This window comes from Budorcas taxicolor, chromosome 3 (assembly GCF_023091745.1).
Source record: "Budorcas taxicolor isolate Tak-1 chromosome 3, Takin1.1, whole genome shotgun sequence".
NCBI lineage: Eukaryota > Metazoa > Chordata > Mammalia > Artiodactyla > Bovidae > Budorcas > Budorcas taxicolor.
This window is the reverse complement of record NC_068912.1, coordinates 15,012,372-15,033,297: the sequence shown is the minus strand read 5'-3', so window position 1 is coordinate 15,033,297 and position 20,926 is coordinate 15,012,372. Positions and strand designations below refer to the sequence as shown.

The window sequence follows — 20,926 nt, the reverse complement described above, 5'->3', positions numbered from 1 at the left end:
TCCCTCTCCTTCCCCAACTGTGGCCACAGGTCCATTCTCTACGTCTGCATCTCCATTCCTTCCCTGAACATACATTCATCAGTCCTATTTTTCTAGATTTCATACATATGTGTTAATATACAATATTTGTTTTTCCCTTTCTGACTCACTTCACTCTGTCCAACAGGCTCTAGGTTCATCCACCTCACTATAACTGACTCAAATCTGTTCCTTTTTATGGCTGAGTAATATTCTAGTCTCTCTCTCTCTCTATACACACACACACACACACACAAACCACATTTTCTTTATCCATTCATCTGTTGATGAACATCTAGGCTGCTTCCATGTCCTGAATACTGTAAGTGATGCTTCAATGAAACTTGGAGTATCTGTGTCTTTTTGAATTGTAGTTTTCTTAGGGTTTATGCCCAGTAGTGGGATTGCTGGGTCATATGGTAGTTTTATTCCTAGTTTTTGAAGGCATCTCCAAACTGTTCATCATAGTGGCTGTATCAGTTTACGTTCCCACCAACCGTGCAATAGGGTTCCCTTTTCTCTCCCTCCTTTCCAGCATTTATTGTCTGTATACCCCATCTTCTTTATCCATTATCTGTTGATGGACATTTAGATGGTATCCATATCTTGGTTACTATAAATAGTGCTGCTGTGAACACTGGTGTTGATGCTGCAGTCTTTATTTTTTTTAACCCTTAAAAAAAATGAAATGTAGTTAATTGACAATGGTGTGTTGTTTCAGGTGTACGGCAGAGTGATTCAGCTATATGTATAAATATTCTTTTTCAGATTCTTTTTCATTATAGGGTACTACTTTATATTTCATGATAGGGTATTGAATATAGTTTCCTGTGCTATACAGTACATCCTTGCTGTTTATTCATTTTACATACCCCCACCATGCTGAAGTCCTGATACAGAATTTCTTCCCAAAGAAACCTCAGTGTCGCTCCAAAGGCAACACGTTCGCCTGACTGAGTGAGACCCATCCACATTATCAAGGTAATCATTACTTAGAGTCAACTGATTGTGGACGTTAATCACACCTACAAAACATCTTCACAGCAACATCTACTAGTGAATAAGTATTATAGTCCTGGGCTTCCCTGATAGCTCAGCTGATGAAGAATCCGCCCGCAATTCGGGAGACCTGGGTTCAGTCTCTGGTTTGGGAAGATCCCCTGGAGAAGCGAAAGGCTACCCACTCCAGTATTCTTGGCTGGAGAATTCCATGGACTAGTCCATGGGGTGGCAAAGAGCCAGACAAGACTGAGGAACTTTCACTTTCACCTTCATAGCGCTAGCCAGACTGACATAAGACTAACTTTCACAATAAGTTTGAAATGCCCATTTGATACTTTGTGGCAGTCATCAATACAAATCTGGTGTTCAGGACGGATCTTTCCTAGAACTATCAAATTCTTTGTACCTGCATACTAAGTCAATTTAGTCATGCCTGACTCTGCAATCCTAAGGACTGTAGCCTGCTAGGCTCCTCTGTCCATGGAATTCTCCAGGCAAGAATACTGAAGAATACTGATGCCACCCTCCAGGAAATCTTCTCGAACCAGGGATCAAATCCGTTTTGTGAATCTCCTGCACTGGCTGTGCTTAGTTGCTCAGTGGTGTCTGACTCTTTGCAACCCCATGGACTGTAGCCTGCTAGGCTCCCTCTGTCCATGGGGATTCTCCAGGCAAGAATACTGAGGTGGGTTGCCATGCCCTCCTCCAGGGGATCTTCCCAACCCAGGGACTGAACCCAGGTCTCGCGCATTGCAGGCAGATTCTTTACCCTCTGAGCCAACAGGGAAGCCCATTGGCAGGTGGGTTCTTTACCACTAGTGCCACCTAAAATACGTATAACATAAAATTTACTACTGCTGACATTTAGCCATTCACAATGTTGTATAATCATCACCACTATCTGGTCCAGAACACTTTCATCACTCCAAACAGAAACTCTGTATTAATTAAACAGTCACTCCCACTCCTCCTCCCTCCAGTTCCTGGGAATCGCTAATCCACTTAACCTGCTTTCTGTCTATATACATTTGTGTATTTTGCATATTGCATCTAAATAGAATTGCACAATATGGGACTGTTGTGTCTGGCTTATTTCACTTAGCATAATGGTTTGAAAATTCTCATCGACATTGTAGTATGTATCCATATTTTATTTTAAATAGCTTATGCCCCATTGTACAGATAAACAAGGAACCCTTGTTTCTACTTTTGGGCTATTGCAATAGTGCTGCTATGAACATTTGTGTTACGAGTTTTTGTTTGAACATCTGTTTTCAACTCTTTCAGATACTTATTCAGAGTGAAATTGTTTGGTTATATATTAACGTAGCTTAACCTATTGAGGAACAATCAAACTGTTTCACACCAGCTAAACCACTTTACATTTCCACCAGCAATGCCTGAAGGTTCCAGTTTCTCCACATCCTTGCTAACACTCCTTACTTTCCAGGTTGTTGTTTGCTTGCTAGTTTTAATTTTAGCCACCCAAGTGGGTGTGAAGTGAGATCTTATGATTTTGATTTGTTTTTCTCTAATGATACTGAGCATCTCTTCCTGTGCTTTTTGGCTACCTTCTTTAGAGAAATGTCTATTCAAGTCCTTTACCCATTTAAAGAATTGGGTTGTCTGTTTGTGGCGGTGTAGAAATATCTATTTTGAAATGAATCTATTCGCCACCCCATACCCCACCTCCCAGTCCCTTATTTAAAGGGTTCTGCCTCTTCTTTTAAATCCATGTATAGGCAAATTGTTTTAGAGCTGGGAGAGACTACTCCACCTCCAGGATGTCCTCTATTCCTGCAATTCTTTGAGCTCTCAAACGTTAAAATTGGTTGTCTAAATTTAGTCCTCCCTGGTCAGCACATTAGCCTCTGTTTTGGCTCAAGAGATGAGAAAAATAACAGATGAGCTTTGAATTTAAGGATCCCAATAGTATCGAAACACAAGGTGACCCAGTTAGGACAAGATACTCAAGCAGGGCCGGCGGACTCAGTTTCCACCAAGTGGAAAGAAAACGCATGCGCTGTACAGCTGAGGGCATGTCCGAGCTCATGAAGGCGTGGCCTCTGCCCGAATTCAAGAGGGCTGCCAGGAACTTCCACTCTTGCTGCGGGGGCGGGGGGAGAGGCTGAAGATTCAGAACCCCATTGGTGGAATTGGCACCGTTCATCTCCGCCCCTTCAAGGGGAGGGAGTGACAAGGTCCCAACTTCCGGTTCCGTCAGTACCGGGAGCCCGGTCGAGATGGAGGAAGATGCGACCGGAGGCCATCAGTCGCCAGAAACAGAGGATAAAATGGGACCTGCAGCCTAGAGGTCCGCACTTGGAGTTCACCTCAGACGCGGCGGAACCACCCTGATCTGAGGAGGTAAGAAACCACTTGCTTGGGTGCCTGAGGACTAAGGTCTCCGAGGAGCTGGACCTGTCAAGGAGGCAGCGGGCGCCTGCAGTGCCCGGCTGCGCTTCAGTGGGGGCCCGCCACGCAGTTTGGGGAATGGGGGACGATTCCAACTAGTCATCTCTTTCTGTCGGAGGAGCATGAGATGAAAGAAGCATGGCGAGAGGCATGGCGAGGGACAAGTCCGAGAATCCAGAGGCGGCAGGTCGGGGGCCAGGACAGAAGCAGCTTAAAGCGTGTGTCATGTGGAGTAGGTGAAGAGGATTGTCATGTGGCGTCTGCCATGAAGCGTCACATGGGAGCCTATGAAAGACCAAAGGAAGGCTGGGTGGGAATCTCTTCATGTCCCAGAGCGGGGATTGTCTTGGAGGGAGAGGTTGGAGGCATGCCAGGGAACTTCCCTAAGGAAATGCATATTCATTAAGACTGGTGGGCAAGCATGGAAATATATTCACATTCATGTGGTAGCTAGCTCCCAGGATGCAGAGCCTTCAGGCAGATGCAGTAAGAGCAGAGGAGGAAGCAAAGATCTTGTTTGCAGCACAGAAGTGGGGACCAAACCCCACAGATGACTTGTCAGAAGTTGTAGGTGTCAATTTGATTTGGTGGGGGTTGTCGACTGATAAGATCTGAATGAGTCTAGTAGACATCATTGAGCCCAGTCCTGGTGACCAGTCAGGATGGAGTCAGACGATCCTGGACTCCTAGAGTAGTTGTTACCATTTATAATACTGACAGTCCTTAAAACTTAAGGCAGTACTTTCCAAGCTCTGATCTATGTATTAATCACCCAGAGATCCTGTGAAAATGTTGGCTCTTATTCAGCAGGTCTGTGGAGCATCCTGAAATTCTGTATTTCTTACAAACTCCCAGGTGATGCCCATGCTGCTGGTCTGTGCCACACTCTGAGTAGCAGAGATTTAGAGCAGCACTGTCCAGCAGAGCTTTCTGCAGTAATAGAAGTATTTTGTTGTTTACAAAGTGCTTTCACACATATTAGCTCAGGTGAGTTGCCCCAAACTGTTGTATAGCTATGGCAGGCTTTATTAGCCCCATTTCAGAGACGAGGAAACTGAATTTCAAAGAAGTGATTTGGTTCCAATCCTACTAGAAAGTAATGGTAGTGGAACTCAAACTTGGGTCTCCTGACTGCTTGTGTTCTTTCCATCGAATGACCTTACATTCCAGGTGACTCTGTGTTGTCCTGAACGAGAATCTTATCTGAGATCCTAGTGAAGTCTGATGTAGTTCTGGTACAGGGAGACTGAAGTGGAGGGGGAGTATACCTGCCTGGGCCAGTTTGTCCCTCTCCTCTGATAGGCTCATCAGTGAGGCCTCTGCCTTTGACATCTCATTTGATGACTTCAGGACATCCTGGGTCATCTGGTGGGTCTCCACATGAAGCACTTTAACCTTTGTGTCTAACCTATGTTAAAAGATTGGAGACAGTTCACAATTGGAGCCATGTGGTGCAGTGGTAAAAGAACCTGCCTCCCAATGCTGGAGACGTAAGAGACGCCGGTTCGATCGCTGGGTGGGGAAGATCCCCTGGAGGAGGGCATGGCAACCACTCCAGTACTCTTGCCTGGAAAATCCCGTGACAGAGGAGCCTGGCCAGCTACAGTGCATAGGGTCGCCAAGAGTCGGATGCAACTGAGCATGTACACATCCGCACAAATGAGGGTCTGGGAAAGAGTCATAAAGAAGCTGGACTGATTGAGTTGGAAGGCTGTAGGAAGTGAGTGTACAGGTATCTGCAAGAAGGATTTTCCTGAGGGAGAGACAGAAGGAACTGGTTTTGATATATCTGCATGAAGTTGGGAGGTTATAGAACAAAGAGCAGGTTGAGATCCCAGCTTTTAGGAGCAGCCCTACATTTCAAAGGGGTAGGGAGGGTAGATGCAGAGCCTTCACCTTCAACTGTAGAGGCTTAGCCCTCTTGGCATGACCCATAGCGGCTTTCTCTGTCATGGCAGTGGTGGAAGCTTCCTGCTTTGGCCCTGGAGAGTCCTTCCTTCTTTCTGGGAATTTAAACTAGACTGGCACATGTGAGGGATGGAGATGGAGGAAAGTGGGGAAGTGAGGCACTGGGTGCTGCTGTAATCAGATGTTGGTACTCTGTCATTCAGTTTCATAGGTTGAGATGGTGCCCTCAAAACTAGGTTCTGGGACAGAGTCCTTTGTTGCCCTGCCTGTCACGCACTATTCATGAGCCGGGCAGAAGGCTCTCCTGCTTGAGCCCTGCTGTATTTGTCCTGTGACGACAACAGGCCCGCCCAGCCACTCTGCTCAGTCCCTCCACAAACACGCTGGGAAAGCAGAGGCAGCTCTTGGTTCCTCTGGAACAAAGCTGAGAGAAATCCCTGAGCATCTGCACGGCCAGGAGCTTATGCTTAACCCTTGTGTGACTGGCAGTTGTGAAGGCATTAATTCTGCCTCCCAGGGTTGGAATGACTTAGCTTCAGACAGAACAGAGATGATTTGTGCTGGAGCTCCTCAACTCCCAGGGGGCAGAGGGCATGATGGAGCAGAGGAGCAAGCTTGGCTCATGTCCTGCCTCCACCACTGAACGACTGTGTGACCTTAGGCCTGTTTCTTTTAACCTGTTTGTACCTCTACTTTCTCATTTAGCAGAAATGTCTTAACTGTACACAAGTTAAGTTGTACGGATTATATGAGGTAGTATGTATTCAGTGAATCCTAGTATCTCTCTCTCTTTCCTCCTGTCTCGGTAGAAATGGACATATGACCTTGGGACCCTGGATGACAAACACCCACTTAGTTTTTCAATGGTACAGTGATCCCCTTCTTTTGAAGGGCCTCAAAGGAGAAGATTTCTGCACTGGACTTGGTGGGTGTCGTGGGCTGAGGCTGGAGGAAGGGCCCACATCAAGTGGCACATCCGTGTTCCAAAGGTTCTCCTCCTAGAACTCAATCTCTAGCTCGTTGCCCATGACCTCAATTCTCTGTTCTGGTTAACTCAGTTGTTTCCGCCATTTTTCTCTCCCTTCCACTGCCCCCATGTATTTCTCCAGTCACCTGCCTTGTCCTCCTCCAGGGAGCCTGTCTTGGTTACATGTGCCTCACGCATGTCTCACCTTGAAGCTGAGGTTTTCCCTGCAGCTCACATGTACTGAGTTTATACTGCAGGTATCTTGTATTTTAATGAAAGTGATAACAGTCCAGCTCAGGGAATTCCAAAAAGCTAACCTTGCTTCTCCACAGACTTGTATGGTAAACCAAGAAGCTACTTAAAGTTTGAGGAGCCCCTGACTTCTCACTTCCTGGAATTTAACTTTCCACTTTCTCCTTCTGGCTGCAAATGTCCAGTATCCTACCCAGGAGCACATTACATTGTCACTGTGTCTATGTCCAGTATATGACGTGCTCTCATTTGACATTTCTTAAGTTGGAAGCTCCTGATTTTATATAGTTATTACAGTTGTTAGCTTATGAGTTTTGTTTGAAACTTTAGTCTTTGGATACACGTAACATGAAGGCCCCATGTATTTAATTTGCCCTGGTTGCTTTATCTCTGTTTCTTATGTCCAGTCCCCAGAGGGATACTGAGTCTCATTGAAGAGACTGAATGTATCAAAGGCGGAGTTGCTCTTTCTTCTGTCACTGGAATCTCCCTTCATTGTCTAGGGCTGAGGTTACTGTTTCTGTGCTTGGGGATAAGGGGGCCAGGCATGTTCTCTACAGTTGTCAAGACTCTTCAGGGAAGCTGCTTAGCTCTCAGGTGGTTCATTTCTTTCTCTTGGGTGAGTTATCTAATAACCAAAGAGGACTCTGACCTTTGACTTGTTCCTGACTTCCTAATTTCTTTCATTAAAGGGGAGGGAGGGAGGGGGTGGCGGCTGTGGCGTGAAAGCCCTGTTTGCTTTCTTCCTCACGTTTTCTTCTAATGCAGACTGGAGAAAATGTAAGTGTAGTGAGTGTGGGTCAGGGAAGCTCAGAGGGGCCAATGCAGGAAACCAGAAATAAAGTCAGGTGAGTCAGCTGGTAAGTGGTGCTAAAAGAGGTAGTCTGCTGAGGCTCAGTGGCTGAAGGCTGAAAGCCTCACCTTCTCAGTAGGCCTAGGGGCGTCAGAAATGGAGCGCTTCCCTTGAGGTTTTAGGAACCCCTGGAATATCACTTTGTGACATCCCATTAGCCCACCTAAAGGTCTTGCCTCCTGTGACGTGGTTGGTTTGTCCACAGCATCCTGAGCTGTCTGGGTGAGCTAGAAAAGGAAAAAGGATGGCCGTGACGCCGGGGCCTGGGCAGAGGCAGAGAGAGCAGACGAGTCCAGCAAGCTGGGAGCAGGGAGCTAAGGTGGGACTGGGGCAGGGGAGTCCCTGCGGTGAGAAACAGCTTTCACAGGAGGGCCCTGAATATGCACGGACTGGTAAAGGTGGGGGGCATCTTAATCTGTGAAGGAAGACTCAGGCAGGGGTTGGCAGAGCCAGATTAGTTGAAGTCTAAGCTTTGGGAGGTGAGTACCCCAGGAGATGAAGCCTGAGAATAGCGTTTCAGAGCCCAGCCAAGAGGAGAAAGTGTGAACTCTGATCTCCTTCATATTCCCTCCATCCTGCTCCAGCCCCCAGGTCTCCAGGCACAATGGAGGACAAACGTAACATCCAGATCATCGAGTGGGAGCACCTGGACAAGAAGAAGTTCTACGTGTTCGGTGTGGCAATGACAATGATGATCCGCGTCAGCGTCTACCCCTTCACCCTCATCCGCACTCGGTTGCAGGTTCAGAAAGGCAGGAGCCTCTACCATGGGACCTTCGACGCCTTCATCAAGATCCTACGGGCGGATGGTGTGACTGGCCTCTACCGGGGGTTCCTGGTCAACACCTTCACCCTCATATCTGGCCAGTGCTATGTCACCACTTACGAGCTCACCCGGAAGTTCGTAGCCGACTACAGCCAGAGCAACACCGTCAAGTCACTGGTGGCTGGTGGCTCGGCCTCTCTCGTGGCCCAGAGCATCACGGTGCCCATTGATGTGGTCTCCCAGCACCTGATGATGCAGCGCAAGGGTGAGAAGATGGGCCGCTTCCAAGTGCGAGGGAGTCCAGAGGGACACGGGGTAGTTGCCTTTGGCCAAACCAAGGACATCATCAGGCAGATCCTGCGGGCTGACGGACTTCGTGGCTTCTACCGAGGCTACGTGGCTTCACTGCTTACTTACATCCCAAACAGTGCTGTCTGGTGGCCCTTCTACCACTTCTATGCAGGTAAGCGGGAACTAGGAGGGTGAGGGTGGAGGAGGGGTTACTCATGAGACAGATGATATTGCCCCGGGCCTGTTCGAATGGGAGATTTAATGGGAGAATTCATACAGCAAACATTTGAATTCAAGAGGATTCAGAGGTGAATAAGATATGGTTCTTGCTTTCAGAGAGCTAATATTATAGTGGAGGGAATCAAACAAGTAAAATCTATGACTGTAGAACATTGAGTATGTTCTCCATGCGTCAGGATCAACTAAGGTTTGTGGAATATTGGCAGAGAATGGGTGGAGAGGGACAAAATCCTTGGGATTTAAAGATGGAATCAATGGTGATAGTGTGAGCTTTTGAGTTGGATGCCTTTCCTGGGTATTTTAAAATTTAAGTTCAAGATGTAATACAGTCTTGAAGCTCTCTAATCCTGTATTTTTTGTTCACAAGTATTTCTTAGAAATGGGATTACTGGGTCCAGAGATAACTTTTTTTTTTTTAATGGCCGAGCAGCATATCGGGTTTTAATTCCCTGACTAGGGTTCAGACCTGCACCCCCCTGCATTGGAAGCACGGCATCGTAACCACTGGACCTCCAGGGAAGTCCCAAGAGATGACATTTTTGAGGGTCTTAATAAACATACCGCCAGATTTCCTTCTGAAAGGGCAAAGCATATTGCCAAGAGCAGGACGTGTATGTGCTTGCTACCCTGAAACATCCACAGTGTTGTAACTTTGTCTCTTTCTTCTAACAGTCTTTCATCTAGAGTATTTGGTAAAATTCAAATATGTGGACTCCACCTTGACCCTTTGTATCAGATTCTTTAGGAACAGATGCTGGTAATCTTAATGTTAGAGAAACATCCTAGGAACAATTTTCTCTGGAGTCTATCTTCACCCCTGTCTCCTCATTTGATTTCATCTACAATTAGGGTTGTCCTTTTCTAATATGTCCAAATCTCTATTTCTTTTCCCAAACTAACCTGTCCAGAGCTCTGGACAGATTTTCTGACTGTTGGACCTTTCAACTTGAAGGCATGCACGTACATCTGAAATTTTACTCAACTATAACATTTTTCATCCCAACCTTTTCCTATTTCTGACTGACTTTCAGGTGTCAGTGGCCAGGTTATTCTCCAGATCACCGAGACGGAGGCTTTGAGCATCACGCTTGGCCCCTGCCTCTTCCTTGTCCCCACTAACATTTATTGAACCCTCACTGTGTGCCAGGCTCTGTGACACTGTGTGTCTCAGGGTCTGATGAATTGTCAGTGCTCAGGACATACTTGTTGAGCGAATAGATTGGTTCTTGTCACTCCGTTTTGCTAAAATCTACCAATGCTTCCTTATGGGTATTTAGAATAAAATCGAATGCTTCTCACAGTCAGTACAGGTCTGTGTGACCTGATCCTCATCTCCTCCAGCCCCGTCTCGCGCCCCTCTCCCCTTACTCACTCTGGTCCATCCTCACTGCCCTTGGCTCAATTCCCGAGATACATCAAGCTCTGTTCTCACCTCCTAGCCTTTGCACATACTGTTCTTTCTGCCTGCAACACCCTTGCCCATTTTCTTTCTGTGGCTGGGTCCTTCTCATGCCTCAGGCATTGGCATACATGCTCCCTTTACCCAGCCGGAAAGAGGGCGCTTCCTGTTTTCTTTTTCAGCACCTTTTCCTTTAGAGCACTTAGCATAATTTGCAGGTGTTTTATCCCTAGCTCCCATGCAGCTCCTTAATTAGACTGTAAGTTCCATGAAGTTACTTCCCTGCCCATTTCTCTGTTTTATGCCTAGTGCTTTCGCAGTGGCTGGCATAAAGTAAATGTTAAGTAAATGCTCATTTATATTACTTGCCCAAAGTCATTTAGCCAGAAAGGACTTAAACCAAGTAAGCCTAGGTTTATCTTCTGCCTTGCAGATAATAGATGCCCAATAAACATTTGTTGAGTGAATAACGGAGAAGGAAAGACTTGGGACTCTTTCTCCCACGCTCTTGTCTTTCTTTTTTCATCCTCTTCGTAAACCCCGGGAAAATGGCGTATGTGAGTGATTAGAATTGGAATCTGAATCCCACTGCAGCTTGCTGGCTTGGATGCCAATGCAGACAGGCCCGAGGAGGCTGGCAGTGGCAGTCCAGATGCTACCTTCTAATGCTTGTGAAATGTTTTCTTTTCTGGAGAGCAAGACACCCCTGAGGCACAGCTGGCAGTTCACTTTGTTTCTGTTTGTATGCTGACCCTGGGGAAGAAAGTGATTAGAAATCAGGGGAGAGGTGATTCTGGTAGGGCTTAAGGAATTCTGTCTGGGTCTTGGAAGCCTTTGCTTCTGCCCTGCCAACCTCTACCCTCCTACTTGTTCTCTAATCTTTAGTTGCCTGGCCATAAATCACCAAAACTAGGAGCATGAGAAAAAAGTTATTATTTTTTTTAATGTGAAGTATAGTTAATATTCGTTGGAAGGACTGATGCTGAAGCTAAAACTCCAATACTTTGGCCACCTGATGTGAAGAACTGACATTTGAAAAGACCCTGATGCTGGGAAAGATTGAGGGTGGGAGGAGAAGGGGACGACAGAGGATGAGGTGGTTGGATGGCATCACTGACTCAATGGACATGAGTTTGAGTAGACTCTGGGAGGTGGTGATGGACAGGGAGGCCTGGTGTGCTGCAGTCCATGGGGTTGCAAAGAGTCAGACATGACAGAACGACTGAACTGAAACTGATAGTTAATATAAAATATTGTATAAATTACAGGGGTGCAATATAGTGATTCACAATTTTTAAAGGTTATACTCCATTTATAGTTATTATAAAATATTTGCTATATTCCCTGTGTTATATAATATATCCCTGTAGCTATTTTACACCCAATAGCTTGTACTTTTTAATCCCCTACCTTTATAATGCCCCTCCTCCCAGAAAAGAATTCTTAACTGTTTTCTTAAATCTGTTTGACACTCAGTCTCACTCAGAGTAAAAGCCAAAGTCCATGCAATGGCTTCAAGGCCCTAAATGACCTACCTCTTAGACCTCATATACTCTTCTTCCCCTCACTCATCCAGACATGTTGGCCTCGCTGCCCCTTGAAGATCTCAGGCATACTCATGCCTCAGGGCCTTTGGATAGGATGTTACCTCTGCTGGGAAAGTTCTTTCCACAGATCGATAAGGCTTACACTCTCCTTTAACTCTTTGCTTAATCTTCACCTTCTACCCTTGGCATTCTTATCTCCTTTTCCTGCTTTATTTTTATCTATACCTAAAAACATACATATCTTTATATGTATATAAAATATACATCAGTTCAGTTCAGTCGCTCAGTTGTGTCTGACTCTTTGCAACCCCATGAATTGCAGCATGCCAGGCCTCCCTGTCCATCACCAACTCCCAGAGTTCACTCAGACTCACGTCCATAGAGTCAGTGATGCCATCCAGCCATCTCATCCTCTGTTGTCCCCTTCTCCTCCTGCCCCCAATCCCTCCCAGCATCAGAGTCTTTTCCAATGAGTCAACTCTTCGCATGAGGTGGCCAAAGTACTGGAGCTTCAGCGTTAGCATCATTCCTTCCAAAGAAATCTCAGGGCTGATCTCCTTCAGAATGGACTGGTTGGATCTCCTTGCAGTCCAAGGGACTCTCAAGAGTCTTCTCCAACACCACAGTTCAAAAGCATCAATTCTTCGACGCTCAGCCTTCTTCACAGTCCAACTCTCACATCCATACATGAGCACAGGAAAAACCATAGCCTTGACTAGACGGACCTTTGTTGGCAAAGTAATGTCTCTGCTTTTCAATATGCTGTCTAGGTTGGTCATAACTTTTCTTCCAAGGAGTAAGCGTCTTTTAATTTCATGGCTGCAGTCACCATCTGCAGTGATTTTGGAGCCCCCAAAAATAAAAACACTGTTTCCACTGTTTCCCCATCTATTTCCCATGAAGTGATGGGACCAGATGCCATGATCTTTGTTTTCTGAATGTTCAGCTTTAAGCCAACTTTTTCACTCTCTTCTTTCACTTTCATCAGGAGGCTTTTGAGTTCCTCTTCACTTTCTGCCATAAGGGTGGTGTCATCTGCATATCTGAGGTTACTGATATTTCTCCCGGCAATCTTGATTCCAGCATGTGCTTCTTCCAACCCAGCGTTTCTCATGATGTACTCTGCATATAAGTTAAATAAGCAGGGTGACAATATACAGCCTTGACATACTCCTTTTTCTATTTGGAACCAGTCTGTTGTTCCATGTCCAGTTCTAACTGTTGCTTCCTGACCTGCATACAGATTTCTCAAGAGGCAGGTCAGGTGGTCTGGTATTCCCATCTCTCTCAGAATTTTCCACAGTTTATTGTGATCCACACAATCAAAGGCTTCGGCATAGTCAATAAAGCAGAAATAGATGTTTTCCTGGAACTCTCTTGCTTTTTTGATGATCCAGCGGGTGTTGGCAATTTGATCTCTGTTTCCTCTGCCTATTCTAAAACCAGCTTGAACATCTGGAAATTCATAGTTCACGTATTGCTGAAGCTTGGCTTGGAGAATTTTGAGCATTACTTTACTAGTGTGTGAGATGAGTGCAGTTGTGCCGTAGTTTGACCATTCTTTGGCATTGCCTTTCTTTGGGATTATGTATATTTTAGCATACATCACCTTCTGATATATTTCATTTTTTATTTATTGTCTGTTTTCCCCCACTAGAGTGTAAATTTCATAAGGGCAGGGATTTGAAGCTTTTTTTTTCAGACATTACAATTTGGATTTATAAAAGTTGCCCCCCCCCAAAAAAAACAACCCACCCTGAAATACACACTAGCTTTGTTTGGCGAGGTAAAAGTTCTTTTTCCTTCTGTTGTCACTTTCTTCCTCAATATTGTAAGGTTGTTTTAGATTTTTTAATCTGATAAATTTTAATATTCCTATACATAGCCCAGTTTAACTAGACAAAAATTTGGACCTCTGATCTCGCCCTTCAGGACCTGGGGATCTGGGTGGCCCTTCCCCGGGGCAGGTCTGTCCCAGGAGCAGCTGGAGGCAGGCTCCCCAGTGGCAAGCATTGACAGCTACTTTACTTTTCTCATTAATGTACAATGAGAGAGAATTGAAGTTGCTGAGATAAGTGGGGACAGGTCACATCATACTGTTCATGGAACGTTCAGAAGGATGGCCAGGTTCGGGAGAGGTCTCAGTCACCCTTGCGGCTTCCCTGTATTCTCCTCAGATGCTGACTTGAGGCTCTTTCATTCATTGTTGTTTCCTCAGAACCCAAGCTGACTGGCTCATGGTAGTCACTCAGTGAATCTTTGTTGAATAAATGAACAGACTCTCATCTCTCACCTCCAGAGAGGGAGAAAGCAAAAGAATTCAGTTGCAGGTGAACTTCCCAGCGATACTGGGGTTGGGTGAATCTGGGTGTTATTGCATCTGCTTCATCACCATTTTGAAAAATGAATTTTCCTTCCTTGATATAGGCTGAAGAAAAGTTTTCACTGTAGGATATGATTTTCTCTTTTAACTGTAATTGTTTTTTTATTTTTACAAATATTCACATGGTTTGAAATTCAAAAGGTAGGAAAAGGTGTGCAGTGAAAACGCTTCTCTGCCATAGTCACCCAGCTCCCTTCCATGAAGACAATCAGTGTTACCACTTTCTAATGTATTTTACCAGTTATCTGGTGCCTGTGAGTTGGGGGAAGTGGAATATCAGCATAAGAGTTTTACATCAGGAAGGATTTCTGTCCAGCAGATGAAAGGAGTCAGCAAGCAAAGGGATTTTGAAATCCCCTTCTCCAGAGGAATTTTTGTCCTGTTCAAATTGACTTTTGGAAGGGGCCTGAGATTTATAAATTTTTGTTGGTTCTGATGGACATGAAGAAAAGACAGGACGGAAGTTACAGGGTCTAAGGCGGCCAAGGATGGAAATTTTGTCATCGTTGGGCCAACTGGTAGAAGCAGCGAGGGGCACGTGGGCTGGTAGCTCGCGTCTTGAGGCACTGTCTTTCCCTCGGTTCCAGAGCAGCTCTCATCCCTCTGCCCAAAGGAGTGCCCTCACATTGTCTTTCAAGCCATCTCGGGGCCTCTGGCTGCAGCCACTGCTTCCATCCTCACCAATCCCATGGATGTCATCCGAACCCGAGTACAGGTAAGACCAGTCTTCTTCTCTCCCCAGCTGCCAGATAAGCCATGAGAAGCCTTTCCTTGTGGTTATGACTCACCATCTACAGAAACCAGCTGAGCACTTTGAACTGCCTAGGATGTTTCTATCACCCTGTCTACCACCTTGCATGCCTCTTTTCCTTGCCCATGCCCCCAGGAATTCTTACTGCTGTCTTCTAGGCTCTTGTCCTGTTAGATTACCGTCTGAGCCTCCAGGGAAGCCCTAGCATAGCATATCAGTGACCTTTCCTTGTCTGGCAGGTTTGTAGATACTAGAAACACGATTTTAGTTTATTTCATAAGTCTCTCTGGGTTTTCCACTTGGCTATGAGCTCTCTACAGTGAAAGCGACTGTTCTTGAACAGTTTTCACAGATGGTTCTGTATGGTCTCAGCACAAATACAAAGGCCTTGGTGGTGCTGTCCAGAAATTTTAGACCCTGTCTTTAGTCAGCTCAGTGACAGTTTCACAACCTGAAGGCCAAAGAAATTGAATCTAAAGGATAATATATAGTATACAAATGATGCATTTTGCTCTATAAAGCTTTAGGTGGAGTGTGTGTGTGCATGCGTGTACACATGTGCACTCAGTCATGTCCAGTTCTTTGTAACCCCATGGACTATAACCTTCCCGGACCTTCTGTCCATGGGATTCTCCAGGCAAGAATAGTGGAATGGGTTGCCATTTCCTCCTCTTGAGGATCTTCCTGACCCAAGGATCCAGCCAGTGGCTCCAACATCTCCTGCATGGGCAGGCAGGTTCTTTACCTCTGAGCCACTAGGGAAGCCCGAGAATGAGGGAGAAGGAAGGATAAAAACCTTAACAGGTTAGAGGTGAAGTCAGCTTTTCTGATACCAGGATGTTTGGACATGGGTGATTGGTAAATCTAGGTACAATTGAACCTTGAACAACATGTTGTTTGGGAAAGCCGACACTCTGCATAGTTGAAAATCAGAGTGTAACTTGGCCCTCTAAATCCATGGCTCCTCATCCACAGATTGTCTAGTACTACAGGATTGGGGGAGGGGGGGCGGTGTTTTTTTTAAGTATGAATAAAAATGAATTTTTACTTAAATCATTTTGGTATTGGTTACAGTCATAAAGACATTTAATTATATTGTGGGTAATATAAGCAAGCAGTTCAGTTTTAAATTCAGTTTTTTTTAGCCACCCTACGTGGCATGTGGGATGTTAGTTCCCCATCTGGGGATCAAACCCATGCCCGCTGCAGTGGAAGCGTGGAGTTTTAACCGTTGGACAGCCAGTTCAGTCAGTTCAGTTCAGTCGCTCAGTTGTGTCCGACTCTTTGCTACCCCATGGACTGCAGCACTCCAGGCTTCTCTGTCTATCACCAACTCCCGGAGCTTACTCAAACTCATGTCCATTGAGTCTATGATACCATCAACCATCTCATCTTCTGTCGTCCCCTTCTCCCGCCTTCAGTCTTTCCCAGCATCAGGGTCTTTTCCAATGAGTCAGTTCTTCACCTCAGGTGGCCAAAGGAGTGGAGCTTCAGCCTCAGCAGCAGTCCTTCCAATGAATATTCAGGACTGATTTCCTTTAGGATGGACTGGTTAGATCTTGCAGTCCAAGGGACTCTCAAGAGTCTTCTCCAACACCACAGTTCAAAAGCATCAATTCTTCGGCACTCAGCTTTCTTTATAGTTCAACTCTCACATCCGTACATGACAGCTGGAAAAACCATAGCCTTGACCAGACAGACCTTTGTTGGAAAAGTGGTGTCTCTGCTTTTTAATATGCTGTCTAGGTTGGTCATAAATTTTCTTCCAAGGAGTAAGCGTCTTTTAATTTCATGGCTGCAGTCACCATCTGCAGTGATTTTGGAGCCCCCCAAAATAAAGTCTGCCACTGTTTCCACTGTTTCTGCATCTATTTGCCATGAAGTGATGGGACTGGATGCCATGATCTCATGGACAGCCAGGGAATTCCCTAAATTCAATGTTTTATGTAATAACTCTGCTACCTATGTAAAATTTTGATTTTTTCCAGAGAAGTTAAATAATCTCTTTAAATTTAATGTTGTATAAGCATGAAATTCTTAAATTAACCAAGTATATACTTTAGAGAAACAAGAATGTATCTTGATATGTTTCAAGATATACAATACATAGATAGAGACTAAAAGCAATGGTGAAGTTTTTCTGGTTATTTTATTTTTTATTTTTATTAGTACTGTTAGTAGTGTTACTGCTGGAAAAAAAGTACTGCTTATAAGTGGACTCACATTGTTCAAACCCATGTTGTTCAAGGGTCAGTTGTATATTTATCTCTAGGAAAGATTGCCCCTGCTATGACCCATACATTTTAAAATGAATGGTATCTGATCGGTTTACAAATAATAAAGTGCACAAGTTCCATCCTTATTCTCTCCTAGCCTTGTTGTGGGGGTTCCATGAGGAGAATCAAGGGAAAGAACAGCTCCCTACTATATGACTTGGCAACTAAACAACAACTTCTTTGAGGCGTTCCCAAGCTAGAAGAGACAAAGTGCGTATGGGGACCAGGGCCATAGCTAAAAAGGTCCTTGACATGTCTGTAGATAAGTGGAAGATGAGAGGCGCACAAGTGGTCAGAGGAAGAAGGGAGTGAGGGAATGTGGAGGTGGGTGCCAAAGGAAGCAGAGAGGAATGGGGAGATGTTCTCAGTCAAAGATGGGCCCACCTTGGGAATAGGGAGAGGCGTATCAAGGAGGGTGTCTGTCCTGCATTGGTTGCGGGGCTGAGTGGGGTGGTCTCTGAGTGTGTTGTTTGGTTGTAGGTATGGAGAAGAGGGCAAGAGTATTAGGAAAGAAGAGAGAAAAGATTCTTGCCATAGCCAGGCTTCTGGTACGATAGGGAAGGCAGGTCACAGGGTGGGAGGTGGCAGGGACAGAGCAGAGGACTCTAGCCATGTGGGTTCAGAGGAATTGAGATGATAGAATCAAAATGTTTGCAGAGGCCTTGGAGGTGATTTAATCCAGCTTCCCTGAGACCAGAGAGGAGAACCTGGTCTAGACTCATCACTGTGTAGTTTATGTAATAATATTAATGAAGCTAACATTTATTGAATACTTACTGTCTGCCCGGCACTGTTCTCAGCATTTATAAGAATTCTTTTGCTTACTGCATAAAACAACCATACGGTGTAGGTACTATCATTATTATTATATATTTGAGGAAACTGGGATGCAAAGTGCTAAGTAAACTACCTGAGATTATGCTGTTAGTAAATTAGGGGGCAGGATTCATACCAGGCATTCTGGCACCAGAGGCCACACTCATTCTGCTGAACTGTCCTGCTGAAGCAGAGTCTAGCCCTCTGACTCCCAAGTCTAATTCTTTCCACTTTTAGGCTAAGATAGGAGAGACTGGGTGTAGGGACTTTGACTGCAGACTGTGATCCTGCACTCTGTGGACTTTTCCAGGTTGAGGGCAAGAACTCCATCATCCTGACCTTCCGACAGCTGATGGCAGAAGAGGGGCCTTGGGGGCTCATGAAAGGCCTGTCCGCCAGAATCATCTCAGCCACGCCCTCCACCATCGTCATTGTGGTGGGCTATGAAAGCCTCAAGAAACTCAGCCTCCGACCTGAGCTGGTCGACTCGAGACACTGGTAACCAGTGATGGGGAGAGAAGCCTGCTGTTTCCTGCACTACCCTGGGTCCAGGGCAGAGAGGAGAGGCCAGCATCCTCTCCAAGTGCCCCCACCGCAGACCTAGTCCTGCTGTGGGCCAGGTGGCCTGCTGGGACCGGGACAGAGACTTTGAACTGCTCTTGCTGAAGAGGCTCCACGCCTGGATCCCCCATCCTCATTGTTTTTAATTTTCTTGCCAAGCTGGGCTTCCTCACTCAGTCCAGGTACTCAGTCCTGCCCTAAGGAAATCCACTCTACCTGCCAATCCCACTCCATCGATCCCCTACTGACCCTTCTCTGCCTTCTCCCTCCATCTGTGTCCCTGAGATCCTGAGAAGAGCTGTACACAGAACTTGGTTACTAGCGCTAGTTCTTCCTATTGGGCTTTCAGTCCGAATTCCAAGCAGCTGCCATTAGCCCTTCATCTCTTAGGTTTGCTTATTTTTCTTCTGGGACTGAGCTGCCCACCAGACTACTCTGCTTTTCTCTGCCGCTGGGGACAAGGTGCCAGGCACTTTTACACAGGGCATAGGAGCAGCAACAACCTCTGGTTCTCCAGAGCACTTGTCCTCTCTTTGGAGAGTTATTAGGTTGGGGAGAAATGTTGATACTTTATTTTGTGTGTATATTTTCCTGTGAACCAGGCTACTGTCTAAGTCCTGCTAAAGCACCAATCCTGCAGTCAGAGCCTACCCCTTCCTCAGACAGGTGAAAAATGTAATGTAGCTTTTCCCTCAATCCCAGTTCCCTATCCCTCCCAGTCCCTACAGGGCCAGCAGCCCTAGGACAAACAAGCTGCTGTTTTCCCCTGGCCCAGATGACTACAGTGGTGGGCACAGCTCTAAGTAAATCAGACTGTCTGGGACACATTGTACTTGGAACACTACCCTGAAAAGTCTGGTTGAGAGAGTAGTTGGTTTGGAAAGTGACAGAAGGATCTGTATGCCCTAGTTCATCTCCGTTACAGCTGAGCCAAACCTAACAGAGGGTAGTGGAGCTTCTTAACCCCAGGCAGTCATCGCGCGCGCACACACACACACACACACACCCCACCCCCCCCCCCCCCCCCCATCACTTGGACTCACAGAAACCGATGTTGTCTCACAATGGGAATCTCTGAGATGTGGAACTGTTGGTGTTTTTCTTCTCCCCAGTGTAAGGAGACATCCCGGTCATGGTACCCTCTGGAGCGATGCTTGGAGGAGGGTAAAGGGCGGGTTGGAAGTCACTCAATACCAGGAACACTGCATTTACCAGCCTGATACTGCCAAGATTATCTGTTGACGCTCTCAGGAGCTAGGTGATGAGTGCTGCTTTCTTGCCTCATCCCCCCCCCCCCCCGCCCCAACACACACCTCCTCTACCAAGTCAGTGTGGTAAGTGGGGAGAGGTGCAGCAAATGGAATGAGAAGGCATATCAAACCCACACTTCTGCTTGAAACATCTGACTTGGATGACCCTTCAAACTTCATTTGGTCCCACCCCTTGGGAGAGGCCACGGTGCCAATTTGAAAGGTGCTAGCTACCTGAAGCCTTGATATTTATTACGGCTGCCCCACAGTCTATCCCCCCGGCCTAGATCAGAATCTGAGTTCTCTACCTTTACCACCACTTCCCAGCTTGTGCTCTTTGAAGGTTATTTTCTCTTTCATTCATTTCATTGTTTGTCCCTTCTCAGACTTTTGTCAAGAGTCCTCCAATTTCTATTCACAAAAGGTCATCTAAAGGGTTGGGTCTGCACATCATTCTGAATCTTCCTGTGTCTCAGTCACTCCTTTACCCTAAGAACCACGAAGAGAAGAGAAGCCAGGGGTCCCTTCTTTCTCTTTAAACTCATTGAGACCTTTGGAGGCTGATTTTTCTCAGCGCCACACCTTCCCCTACCTAGAGATTATATTCAGTCCTTCCCCACCATTGCAAAGTGGGTAAGGTATCATGGACAAGAGGTAGCCTCCTGCTTCTCTTATTTCTCCGACCCAGACTCCTCAACTCTTTTTCTTCTGTTTTCTTGTAAAGTATTTCAGTCTTGTTTCCTGCTCTCTCTCTCTCTCTCTCTCTCTCTCTCACACACACACACACACACACACACACACACACACACACATGCGCGCACAGGTGTTTTAAAAGATGATGTGCATATATACTAAAAAGGATCCATGGCCCCTTACTTTTCCATCTAATATTTTAGGGACTGGTATTGGGTTTGGTTAAAATATGGCTTGGTGGGGATGGGACCGTGGCCTTCCGTTTTCCCAGGACCATGGATCGGACCAGTTGGAGTGTTTGATGTATTGGTCCGTAGCCAAAATTGGAAGAACTTCCGGGAGACTGGGCAAGACGGGGAAACCTGATGGGAGTATTGGACAGGGGAATAAAAATGCAGATACAGTTAACATTTGATAAAATGGACTCCTGTGAATAATATTAACGGCGAACATTCACTGTTGCACTGTACGAATTCTCTAAAAAGTGTAATTAAACGTTTTTATCGAGTCCCTGAGTTTCAAGCTTATTTTGCCTTCT

The 20,926-nt window shown here is 45.9% G+C and overlaps 1 protein-coding gene across 1 annotated transcript; it reads left to right on the top strand.

Annotated features, from left to right (window-relative positions):
• The first annotated feature begins 3,585 nt into the window (after nucleotides 1-3,585).
• SLC25A44 (solute carrier family 25 member 44) lies at nucleotides 3,586-20,898 on the top strand. The gene is made up of 4 exons (XM_052636644.1): nucleotides 3,586-3,641; nucleotides 8,007-8,644; nucleotides 14,629-14,756; nucleotides 18,195-20,898. The coding sequence occupies exons 1-4, from the start codon at nucleotides 3,586-3,588 to the stop codon at nucleotides 18,384-18,386; spliced, it is 1,014 nt and encodes a 337-aa protein (XP_052492604.1). The 3' UTR covers nucleotides 18,387-20,898.
• The last annotated feature ends 28 nt before the right edge of the window (nucleotides 20,899-20,926 follow it).